We start from the raw sequence: 12,179 nt of genomic DNA, 5'->3' as shown, positions 1-12,179 counted from the left end.
TTATAAATACTACCAAATATAATGGATGCTTTCAGTTGGACTATATGACCACGAAAGGAACAAGAATGAAGAGTTAAGCTCCCAAATCTCTATAATTATGTTTGTTTATAGCATGGTTTAATGTATTGGTACATATTGTATCGTATCGGCTGATACGTATCAGTATCGGTTGGTACCAATACGATTCATACTGATACATTTTTTTTTAAATGGACTCTCGAATTGTATCAAAAATTTTCAACTGATACGGGCAAGTACGATACGATTTAATTGGTTGATACATATCGATATGTCCAGTAAAGGGTTCTGTGGGTGGTTTAATACGTATCGATATGTATCGACTTATATGACTTGATATATATCAATACATACCGATACGTATCGATACATATCGATACATTCCATAAAAAAACCATTTTCATTCACAGACTCAATACAACTCCTATTCTAACGGAAAAATAAAGGAAAACTCTGAACCAAGAGACTAAAATCTTGCATTAATCTTGGCTTTTCACACTTTTGGACTAAAAAACGAATCAAGGAGTCCTACAACATCATATTTTGCATCATCCAATACTCTTAAAGGCTATAGATGATTACAACGTATAAAAAACCTCATCTTTTATAACAGTTTTAATTTAACGCACTTGTCTGGTTATAAATTATTCTCCATTTTAGTGTTTATGCATGATATATGTTATATACTGTTTGCTTATATTGTTTTTTGTGTCCAAAAGTGAACTTTCATGTGTATTTTGACCATTTCATGCGGTTCGGCATCATTCGATATGATATGATATGTCTCTTAAAATCATCCGACTGATACTTTAAACCGTGGTTTATAGGATTTTGTGGGTGGAAAAAAGGGGTGGGAAATTGAGGCCATTTTTCCAATGAATAGTGTATTTTATGCCTATTCAAAGTATCAAGGTGGCAACTTCACAAAACCAACAAAACTCTTGTCGGCTCTGAGTTGGTCTTTGTTTCTCTGACACCACCCTCTTCATAATCCCTCCAAAATTGGTAGGACTTTTATAGAAAAAAGGAAACTTGATGATATCTCTAGGGATGTTAACGAATCGAATTAAAATCGAATTTAATACTATTTCTATTCGCAACCAATTAGCTTTTGAACAGATTCAGATATTTTACGGGAACCAATTTTTCGAATACAGATTCCTATAAATCGATATGAATACAAATTGAATTTAGAATTTTGACTATCCATTTTGTCACTCCCCACTCCTTATAACATAAGAGATGTGACTAAGATGCTTACCATCATCCTACTTAGCCTGCCAGGATCTCTAACATAGTATCTTAACATCACAATACATACTCAAACAGTAATAAATCAAAGTAGATGAATATAATATATAATCAATTCATGTAACTAGAAGACTAAGGTGATAACGTTATTACATAACAGTGTTTTATTCTCAATCCCCAATCAATACCCAAAACATAAATAAACATATCATTTAAATATTTTCAAGAAATACCAAATACCAAAATAATCAAAAAGAGAATGCAGACGCCGAGTCCTCAATCACTACACACTGTAGACGCAGTCATCGTAGGCACAACTCAAATCATGCTCCATAGCTTCAGGGTTCCACTAGTCCATCTCACCAACATTGCTATAGGATGAGGTATCCGTACCCATCAGTATAACATCACTTGCATCAACAGCTAAAAAATGAACACGAACGTGATGGGAGCTTCACTAAGCTCAATGAGGGATGGGGACATGCAAGTCCTCCAGGATCTGCTCCCATTAGTTATTCTCACATTAAGGCCCTCAGACTATAAGGATGTAAACGGATCAAATTTTATCGGATAGTGGCATTATCATATTCGTATCCGATTATATCCAGACGGATTCAGATAATATCCTATCGATTTTCAGATGGATTCAGATAATATCCTATCCGTTGACATCTTTACCGTTTTGTTGATGAGGGTTAGGATTGAGAGTTCAGTAACTACCCTTTCTTCTATCCTTCTTAGTCTTTGATTTTCTTAAGTTTTCTATTTTTGATTTTATCTTGTATTTATTTTAATGGATATGTGATTCCATATATCACAATGCATAAAACAATAGATATAAATCAATAGAAAAATATAGAAAAGGAATCACATTATCTTAACTTATAAAAAAAAAGAAACTTAATCGGATAGACGGACTTATATATTTCAGACATTTTATTACCATCGGATTGCTAAATGAATCCGATAATATTCGATCAGATAGGGGATTATCATATTCATATCCAATTAATAATCTGACGGATTCGAATCTCCTAAACGGATACGAACATGAATCGAGTACGAATTTTTGAATATCCGTCGACAACCATCAACCAATGCCCAAAATTGAAAACTCTCCTAGACGTCAACCAAATCAGACCTCGAGAGATCAGGCAACGATCTTCTTGGTCACCAATTACTTTTCTTCCATGTTGACCACCCAATGTCCAATGCACCATAACCTTTGAATCTGGTTAATACCCATGCCCCCAACCAATTTTCTTTTTCTTTTTCCTCATAAATCCATCCCAACTCTCTTCCCTCCCCACCCCCAACCATCCAACCCCAATTATTATTATTATTATTTTTGATAGAACCCCCAATTATTACTATGGTTCAATTTTGTTCTAGTTATGGATGTAAATAAGACAACCGTGATTTGTGTAGATCGATCTCGAAATGATCCAAACACCCCTTGTCTTTGGGGGCTGGATCTTCTAGATGTCGCCACAGCTGGAGGAGAGGCAAATTGAGATCTCTGTAGATTCTTCTTCCATCACATAAGGTGACAAAAGAAGAATATTTGATAAAAAAAAATAAAAAAAAAATCTTGATTTATGGAACAAAAGTCAGCAAATAGCACCCCATGATCAGCGCCAAGTTGTTAACAACCCAAATGAAGTGAAGTGCAGGGGCACATCAAATGGTCAAATATTCTTATCTTCCATTAGAAGCCATGCATTAATTAGGTTAACAAGAATGATTGAATCTACTCACTTGAAATAAATATGTATATATTAAGGGACCTTCTAGGTGTCACTATGCCTAGTGAACTATATAATTCTGTAGCAAATTACTTGGACCTCTCTTGACCTTTTTGATAATTCAGGGAACCTCCCCTCCCCTTCTGACAACTACTCAAACCTCCCCTATTTTTCAACTTGGTTTCACTTAACCCCTGTTCGTTAATGGTGTCAGTAAAAGCGACGAAATCCGACGATTTCTGATGCAGACAATTCCCGTAGAAACATAGTATTGCGTCGCAGGTCACGTTTGGCTGAGGAATGTGGATGTTGCGACTCTCAAGCAACGTCTGCAGTGAATTCACACACTTATGGGAATCATCTGACAAATAGTCACGCAGACGTGAAGTGATTTCCATCTGCAACTCTTATTTTTATTATGAGCACTGAAACTGTGATTTAGGTCGTGAAGGAAAAGGGTTTTTAGTTGAATTTGATTTAGAAGGCTTTCTGAAATTAAAATTTTTGGGGATGAGATGAATTGGGTATTTAGATTTTGTTGAGGTTTTGTCGTTTCAGTGAGGAGTGGATGGCTGTGGTAAGCAAAACAAGAAATATGCTGGAGGGTCTCATAAGAGATGGATCATTCAAGTGGTTGCTTGGCAATCAGACTTCCTATGATGAGGAATTGGCAAAGTCCCCGTCCGGTTGAAGGAATTGGCTCCCTGAGTTCTCTCCAATGGCGAATGTAATTGTTTGCCGATGCTCAAGGTTCGTTTACTCCTCATTGGAATTTGTTTCTGTTCATTCAAAATCAGGGCTTGTAGATTCCCAGAAGTGTGTGAATCGCCCCAAATAGCCACGCGGCTAGTACAGGACAGCAACAGCTACGGTCGAGGTCCAACCCGCAGGCCTCACTCGCTCCGCCGAAGAGCTCGGCTGAGTGCTCTAAATGGTAGGTTTGTGTTTGTGTCTGGACTAGAAAAGCAGGAACTGTGTTTGGACGGGAGAAATTTTCGGGGTCTAATGGCTATTGCGGGCCACCGTCGGATTGTGATGAATTTTGACGATGACAGAACAACGAGATTTGTTCCTTAGAATCTACTTTACCAAAAATCTTTTGCAGATTCCACGAGCAACACACTTTCCTTAGTATTAAACTTTTTCCACTTTCTTTTCACTCAGGGTGATTCCACCTTTCTTAAGCCCCAAGCAGAAGATTCAAGAGATATTCAAAGAGAAAATCGATTAGAGTTGCAGGTTAGGGTTTTTTTTTGAACATGGAAGGTAGCAGAGAAGAAGAGGAAGAAGAAGAAGAAAGGGAAAAGGTGTAAGGGTAATAGGGTAATTTCCTATAAGGAAAAAAGTATCATTGTTAGTTTTCTTAGGTTTTTCCGTTAACTGACGTTAAATTACTAATGGATTTGGGTCAAGTGAAACCAAGTTTGAAAAGTAGGGGAGGTCTGAGTAGTTGTCCGAAGGGCAGGGGAGGTTCCCTGAATTGTCAAAAAGGTCAGGGGAGGTCTAAGTAATTTGCTCATAACTCTTTATTATTTGCCATTTGGTAGTACATGGATTAGTGCATGGCATAGAGGAAGGCCAAGTAAGCAAGCAAAGTCTCTTTTTTTATTCAAGCGCACACGCCAACTCAAAAGGGTTACCTGTAACCAAGGAAAGTTAATCAAACACTAATTCAAAGTTTTAGTAAAATTATCAAAATGCTATCAAATGGAGATGAATATAAAATACTATATATATTGTAATTCTAGCTACTTCCTCCACTCGTTTTTAGCTGAAATTATACCAATAAAATGTTTACTTGGTCCTCTATCACATAGACTAACCCATGCACTATCATATGGCAAATAGTGAAGTGTTATACTTCACTATGCATAGTGACGGGAAGAAAACCCAAGTATTAATTAGTAACTAGGGATATAAATGGATCGGATTTTGCTCAGATACGGATTGGATGTGATCGGATCCGGATATTCCCTGGCCAAATACAGATAACTTTAAACGGATTCAAATGGATTCGGATGTGGATCGATTTCAGATTTTCGACCATCTATTTACATCTCTACCTTGTGTAACCCAGACCTTCCTCTCTCTAGCAGATACAATTTACTTTTAATCTATATCTTTTAGATCATGATTCTCTTTTCCTCATATTCTAGAACATGTTGAATCTTCAAAAACCCTCAAGATCATTATTTAATTTTTTATTATTAAATATTCAAATTTTTTTCTAGACGGATTTTTTTCGTAGTATTCATTTTTTTCTTCCGGATATCTCTAAACGAATATGGGTGTCTCTAAACGGATACAGATGCGGATCGGATTTGAATTTTCAGTTTTCCATTTACATCCTTACTAGTAACCAGCAATATCATAGAGTCGACCTAAATACATCAAGAAGAAATACCACCCATGCTCAAACACAGAAGGAGTGAAATGATCACCCCACCCCCAGAATGTCAACCCATGCTCATTGGTCCCCGTGTGTGCGCATAGGCCACACACCCATAAATCAAATAAACGGACATAATTAGGACCTCAAACTATACAGGCTATAGTCTTTGAGAAGTCTATTTCTATACCACTCTCGATCCCTAGTGGAAGGCAACCAATAATGGTCAAGAAAGTCTGCTGTGGTCCCACCACTTCCATTCCCACTACTACTCAAATATACTTACTAAGCTAACCTTATAACATGAAAAATCAAATCATTCCCAAAATCACCATCATGGCTGCCTTGTTCTATTTTCTTTTTCTCCTCCTTATTTTCCTTCCCCAATGCAGCTGCAGTACTACTTCAGATCGTTGGGGTGAATTCTGCAACAAAGAAAAGAACATAACAAGTAGTCTTCAATCAGCAAACATCCATCAAGTATTGTCCGAATTAGCATCCAAAACAGCAGCCTCCGATGGCTTCATCACTACTTCCTCCGGCACCGGCAAAGACAAAATCTATGGCTTAGCCCAGTGCAGAGGAGATGTTAGCAAAGAAGATTGCTCACAGTGCACCAAAGATGCAACAAAACAACTCCCACAACTTTGTCCAAACCAATCTGATGCAAGAATTTGGTTCGAGTACTGCTTCTTACGTTATGATATTCACAATTTCATAGGAGAAGTTGATACATCTTTCAGTATAATCTACTATAATGTTCAGAATGTTACAGACCCGGACCCCGAAACGTTCGACAAAGATCTAGGAGCTCTAATGGATCAAGTGAAAGCTGAGGCCTTGGATCTTAAGAATAAAGGACTTGGTAAAGGTGAGAGTAAGTTGACACCTTACGTAACATTATATGCTTTGGTTCAATGCAATAGAGACCTTTCTCAGTTATCATGTGCACAGTGTTTGGCTATAGCTATTGAGAATTTAGGTGGAGTTTATTGCCGGCTCCGGAAGGGCTGTCGAGTTCTGTATAGTAGTTGTTATGTCCGGTATGAGCTCTATCCGTTCTTCTATCCTCTTTCTTTGACCAACAATGTAAACAAGGGTTCTTTAAGGGTAACAACCATGTATGGTCCATAGTTTATCTTGTCCTGTGAGTCAAAGTCAGGCATGTTCTAAGTAAGTTCTATCTATCTTTGCTGGTAATGTGGAATGGAATTAAAAGGAAATAAAGGGCAATAAGATGATTTGATTGGTAAATTGTAGACTCAATTTAGTGCTGTTGAAAAGCCCAATAGGTCCAATGGGTTATCTGAAAACTAGGAAAAAATTAATTAAAAAAGATTGAGGCATCTATTCATTTATGGTTGTAAAAGCTTAAGGCTTGTTCTCATAAAAAAACAAAAAGCTTAAGGCTACATCTAGATTTTTTTTTGAGAAATTTAAATACAACCCCCTCGTGTTTGAATTAATTATAGAACATCTCCGTTGTTTCAACAATTACATCCGTACTTATGAAAGCTGACTGTGTTAGTTTTCTAATGTAAAAGATATTTTTACCCTTATTTTATTTTGAACTAAAATGATAAAATAAAAATACCATTTTTACCCTTTTTACATCCTCAAACCTAAAACCCCAAAATCTTCTTCTTCTTCCTCCTGTTACATTTCTGTCACAAACCTAAAATCCCCAAATCTTCCTCCTCCTCCTGCAACATTTCAGTCTTTATGTTTTGAAAACATTAATTTTGAACAATGCTCTATAAATCCCTTGCATCTGTTGTTTTCTTCATTACTTCCATCAGAATTAGAACATTTCTGATTCGAACCGGGCTTACGGTTCACACTCTAGTTTGATTCAGGAAATATGGAAGGTGAAATTCTACAGAGTGTTTCAGGAAATGTTGAATTCAAGAACATAGACTTTGCTTACCCATCGAGACCTAATGATGTAATCCTTCCATACCTCAACCTTAAAGTTCCTGTCGGAAAAACTATAGCCTTAGTCGGAGGAAGCGGGTCAGGAAAATCAACTATTATTGCTTTATTGGAAAGATTTTATAATCCAATTAATGGAAAAATTCTCCATGATGGAGTGACCATTGACAAGCTTCAACTCAAATGGTTTCGGTCTCAGGTGGATTTAGTAAGCCAAGAACCAGATCTCCTTGCAACCTTCATTAAAGAGAACATACTCTTCGGCAAAGAAGATGCCACCATGGACGAAGTTGTTGCAGCTGCCAAAGCTGCTAATGTTCATAATTTCATATTTCAATTGCCTCAAGCCCAAGAAGGTGAGAGAGGGGTTCAAATGTTGGGAGGACAGAAACAGAGGATAATAACTAGAGCAATAATCAAAGCACCTCGAATCTTTCTCTTAGAAGAAGCAACAAGCGCATTGAACTCGGAATCAGAACGAATCGTTCAAGAAGCAATGGATAAGGCGGCGGTGGGGCGAACCACGACCATGATCGTTCACCGACTCTCCACAATCCGAAATGCAGACGTAATCACTGTGATGAACAACGGATAAGTGATGGAGACTGGGTCATATCTTAAATTGAGTTTGTTTCACAAGTATTTTTAAAATCGAAGATGCAGAGGAGGAGGAAGAAGAAGATTTGGAGATTTTAGGTTTGAAGATGTAAAAGGGTAAAAATGGTATTTTTATTTTATAACTTTAGATCAAGATATAATAAGAGTAAAAATATCTTTTAAATTTTAAAACTAACACTTCACTAACACCGATAGCCTTCATAGGTATGAACGTAGTTGAAAGAACGAGGGGATGTTCTATAATTGGTTCAAACACAAAGGAGGTGGATGTAATTTTTTTTTTTTTTTTTCTCTTACTAGGCATCAACAAAGAGCTATATTAATAAATAAAAAAATGAATGAATAGAAGTCTATGCCAAAAGGTCAAAAAGAACCTAAACTACGTACCTATCCACCTTTGGCATGACAGCGAACAAAGAGTCTGACAAAACAAAATAATAATTCAGCTAAATCTAAACCGAGGTCTCATATGAGCATCCCAACTAATGTCATCTAAAGTAAATCCTGACGGTTCCTTCCAAGGTGAAGAACTCATTGTAGTTGCGACATGTTTGGCAAGCCTATCCACCATCATATTTACTTCACGAAAGCAATGAAAAATAAAAAATGTACTTCTTTCTATATAACTTTTGGAGAACAACCACTTCTCCATAAAGCACCACGGGATAGATTCTCATTTGAGACATGTAACAACTAAAAGCAAAACAAACACCACCCATATTCGATTCAAACCCAGACTCATTGCAATCGTAATTGCTTAAAAAAACCGGCAAATTCTTCCCAAAAGGTTACATCTAGATCAAAATTCTAAAACTCAGATTTTGACTAGGTTTTGACCAGTCAGAAAACGGATTCGTCTCTATTTCGACCGGTCCAAAAAACGAGTTCGTCTCGATTTCAATCATATCTCGGTCGAAACTTGGGATTTTCTTTAGGCTAACTCAAACCTTGGTTTTGAGGCCCAGAAGTTATTTTTTTGTGTCTTGATTCTTGTTTTGTTGCCTATTTTTGACATTTTAAACCCAATCCATGCATTAGTTTCACATAGAGAACACTAAAAATATTACTTGTGGTTTTGATCCAAGTTTGATACTGTATATTGTTCTTGGATATGGTATCAAATAAGGTTTGACTGGAACATAACTCCTTCAATATAAATGAGATTTAAGCAACCTTGGATTTGATAGAAATCTTTGTTTGATAGCTTTCCAATGGAAAAGGAAACTCATTGGGTGAATATTGAATATTCAACCCAATATTAGATTCTTCTAACAATGTAGATCTTTCCTAATTGAGAAAGATTGGATAGGTAGATTATTGAGTCACAATTGGAAACTCAATATATCACACCCATGTGAGCTAGCCTTTTGGGATTGTGTGAGGTGCAAATATATATTATTGTGGAATTGCAAAATCACACAAGAGATACACAAGAACCCAAAAATGTTGGAGCTCTCTCTCCCTCTCCAAAATCCGTTTTCTCCCTCTTGCTCTCTTGGTGTTTTGATCTTAGAAGAAATCCAAGGCCTTGTGTTAAATCCGTGCCCAAAACCCGATTTGAAACCCGATCTGACCACCGATCTGGTTTGAACCTTTTGTGTAGAACCGGGAGCGGAGTACACTCGTGAACTGTGGGTCATAATACTCAAGCCATCACACAAGATTGTCAACCACGAAATGGGGGAAGTTGTCGAGGAAAGATTCACCATCAGAGACAAGGGGAAAAATCGTCCACGAAAGCATATTCTTAGAATTCCCTTATGATGGGGATTTACGGGGCCCGCACTTGAATCGCCCTTATCCACTTAGCGATTACTGGGAGTAAGTCACTATCCGCATACCATTAATAAGCATAAGAACTAGAATGGGCTTAGGCTTAGGACCTTTGCCTCTTTCTATTTGTAACTAGAACTTAGGCCATGGGCCCAAGTGGATCCAATGGCCCAATGACTTAAACTAGACCTTAGGCTTTCACCTAACCAAATAAGCCCCTAAGCAAATGGTCCTAAGGACTTAAGACTATCCAAACATGACCTAAGACTAAAGTGAGGTAAATAGGGGTCAAACCACTATTCACCTCACAATAGAAAACCTAAATCGTGGAGAAGAAAGGAGAGAAGGAAAGAAAGAAGAAGAAGAAAAAGAAGAAGAAAAAGAAGGAAGAAGGAGAAGAAAGAAGAAGAAGAAAGGAGAGAGGTGGAACCCAAGTTTGCTCTCCTACATTGGTGAGCATTCTCTCTCTCCCTCACTTCCTAATTTATAGACCTAGGATTTGGAATTATGAGCCATGAATGCTTCACCTACCTTATTAAAAGAGCCATTAATGGCAAATCCTTGATGCTTAACTATGAAGCACCTAACCCTACCTTAAACCCATTCACCCTTCTCCATTTATGAACCCTAAGTTGGGGATTTACCTCCATTTATGGGTTTCACCAACCCTCATGGAAGACCGTAGATGTGTGGTTTGAGGGGTATTACTTAACATTAATTAAAGACACTTCCAAACCCCAATACCCAAACCCATGAGTTTCCTTCCCATGTGTATTTTAATGGAGGAAGACCCAATCAATCGATCATTGGATTTACAAACCCATGTTGGGGGTATGCTATGGCACCTTGATTGAGTTGTTTTCATGGCCAAAGAGACCTCTAAAAACTCCTAAGAATACCCCATTTTACCCCAAGGTAAAACCATTCTCAGAATGGCATGAACAGTAAAATTGGCACATGGACAGGCACATGCAAGTGCCTGACCCTGAGAAACTAGATCTGCAGATGGGAAGTCCGAGAGGGACAGGCACATGGACAGGTACATGCAAGTGTCAGTCCTGGAGAAACTAGATCTGCCGGTGGTAAGTCTGAGAGGGACAGGCACATGGACAGGCACATGCAAGTGCCAGTCCCTGAGAAACTAGATCTGCCGGTCCCTAAGAGGGACAGACACATAGACAGGCACATGCAAGTGCCAGTCCCTGAGAACCTAGATCTGCCGGTGGGAAGTCCGAGAGGGACAGGCACATGGACAGGCACATGATATAGCCTTACTGTATGTGCTGATCCCCTATTTCAACCTTCTTTGATAACTTATGGGGCCCAACTCTTCTAGCCCTAGGCACTAATCTCTCCCCATGTTGTACACCCTCTTTAGGTTGACTGACTCGGCTCAGGGGCGTATTAGTACGTGGGATAGTGTACTTGGCATCGAACGTCGATTTGAAGAACTCCGTACTGACGATTGACTGAGAATCAAGGTGAGTGAGTTAAGCAAACGTCTTAATTTATGAAATATTTGTGTGTCGTATCTTGCGAATGCCATTCATGCATGTGTGCTATAATATATAATTATTGGTAAGATATAGGACGATATAAATGTTTAGATGTTGATAGGACTTAACATTCTTGTCTTGCGATATTATTTATTTTATTGCACTATGGTGCGAATGGTATTGGATATTAGTTATGGGACTCGGGTGCCGGTTGGTGCTGGACCTGGGGATTCCATAATATGGACTCACTCATGGCATGTAGATCTAGGGCTTCGAAAGCGGGATCCAAGTGCCGGTGGGTGCTGGGCTTGAGATTGCCGTACTTGAAATTGCATTAGAGTTGTCCATTGCATTAGGTGGAAACGAGATGGTGACCGATCGACTGCCTTCGATATTCACATCTCGTACTTGTATACGTACTTATGGGCTAGAGGGGCGAGAGGATAGCAGGTCGACCGTATTTCGGTATCTATGGACTCGGCCTCTGGCCTATGCACATGCGTACCTCACTCATACAATAGGTGAATGCTGGCTAGGATAAATGTTTTTCCAGTACTATGACCCTTACCGACAGGGGGTTAGGTGTCGGTCAAATCCGTGGTTCCGACCGTTATTTGGGTATACCCACCCGGGAAGTTTCGGGCACCGATCGTATTTTGGGCTGAACGCCAGGATGGGATTTAACTTGGGGGTTTGCATATATCTCTTGGTGGAGACCGGTACGACAAGCTTCCAGCGCAACTCGGGTTTGTCATCGTCGATATACCATCCGTTTACGGTACCGATGTCGGGGATGCTACTTAAGGTGTTGCTATAGTACTATACCTGACTTAGTTGTGTGTTAGGTGGATAACAATAAAACTATACATCATCATTCATTCATGTAGCATGATTGTAAATTGTATGTGATGTACGGTCTACTTTGGTGGTATGGGACACCTTGATATCCGTCCATCA

At 38.5% G+C, this 12,179-nt stretch overlaps 2 protein-coding genes across 2 annotated transcripts; both read left to right on the top strand.

Annotated features, from left to right (window-relative positions):
* The first annotated feature begins 5,739 nt into the window (after positions 1–5,739).
* LOC122659446 (cysteine-rich repeat secretory protein 55) lies at positions 5,740–6,537 on the top strand. Its single transcript, XM_043854557.1, has one exon. The coding sequence runs from the start codon at positions 5,740–5,742 to the stop codon at positions 6,535–6,537; it is 798 nt and encodes a 265-aa protein (XP_043710492.1).
* Positions 6,538–7,264: 727 nt separating this feature from the next.
* Positions 7,265–7,930, top strand: LOC122659445 (ABC transporter B family member 18-like). The gene has a single exon (XM_043854556.1). It carries the CDS (start codon positions 7,265–7,267, stop codon positions 7,928–7,930), a length of 666 nt encoding a protein of 221 aa, XP_043710491.1.
* The last annotated feature ends 4,249 nt before the right edge of the window (positions 7,931–12,179 follow it).

The sequence above is a fragment of the Telopea speciosissima genome, chromosome 4, assembly GCF_018873765.1.
Source record: "Telopea speciosissima isolate NSW1024214 ecotype Mountain lineage chromosome 4, Tspe_v1, whole genome shotgun sequence".
Lineage (NCBI taxonomy): Eukaryota > Viridiplantae > Streptophyta > Magnoliopsida > Proteales > Proteaceae > Telopea > Telopea speciosissima.
This window is presented reverse-complemented; position numbering and strand designations above follow the sequence as displayed.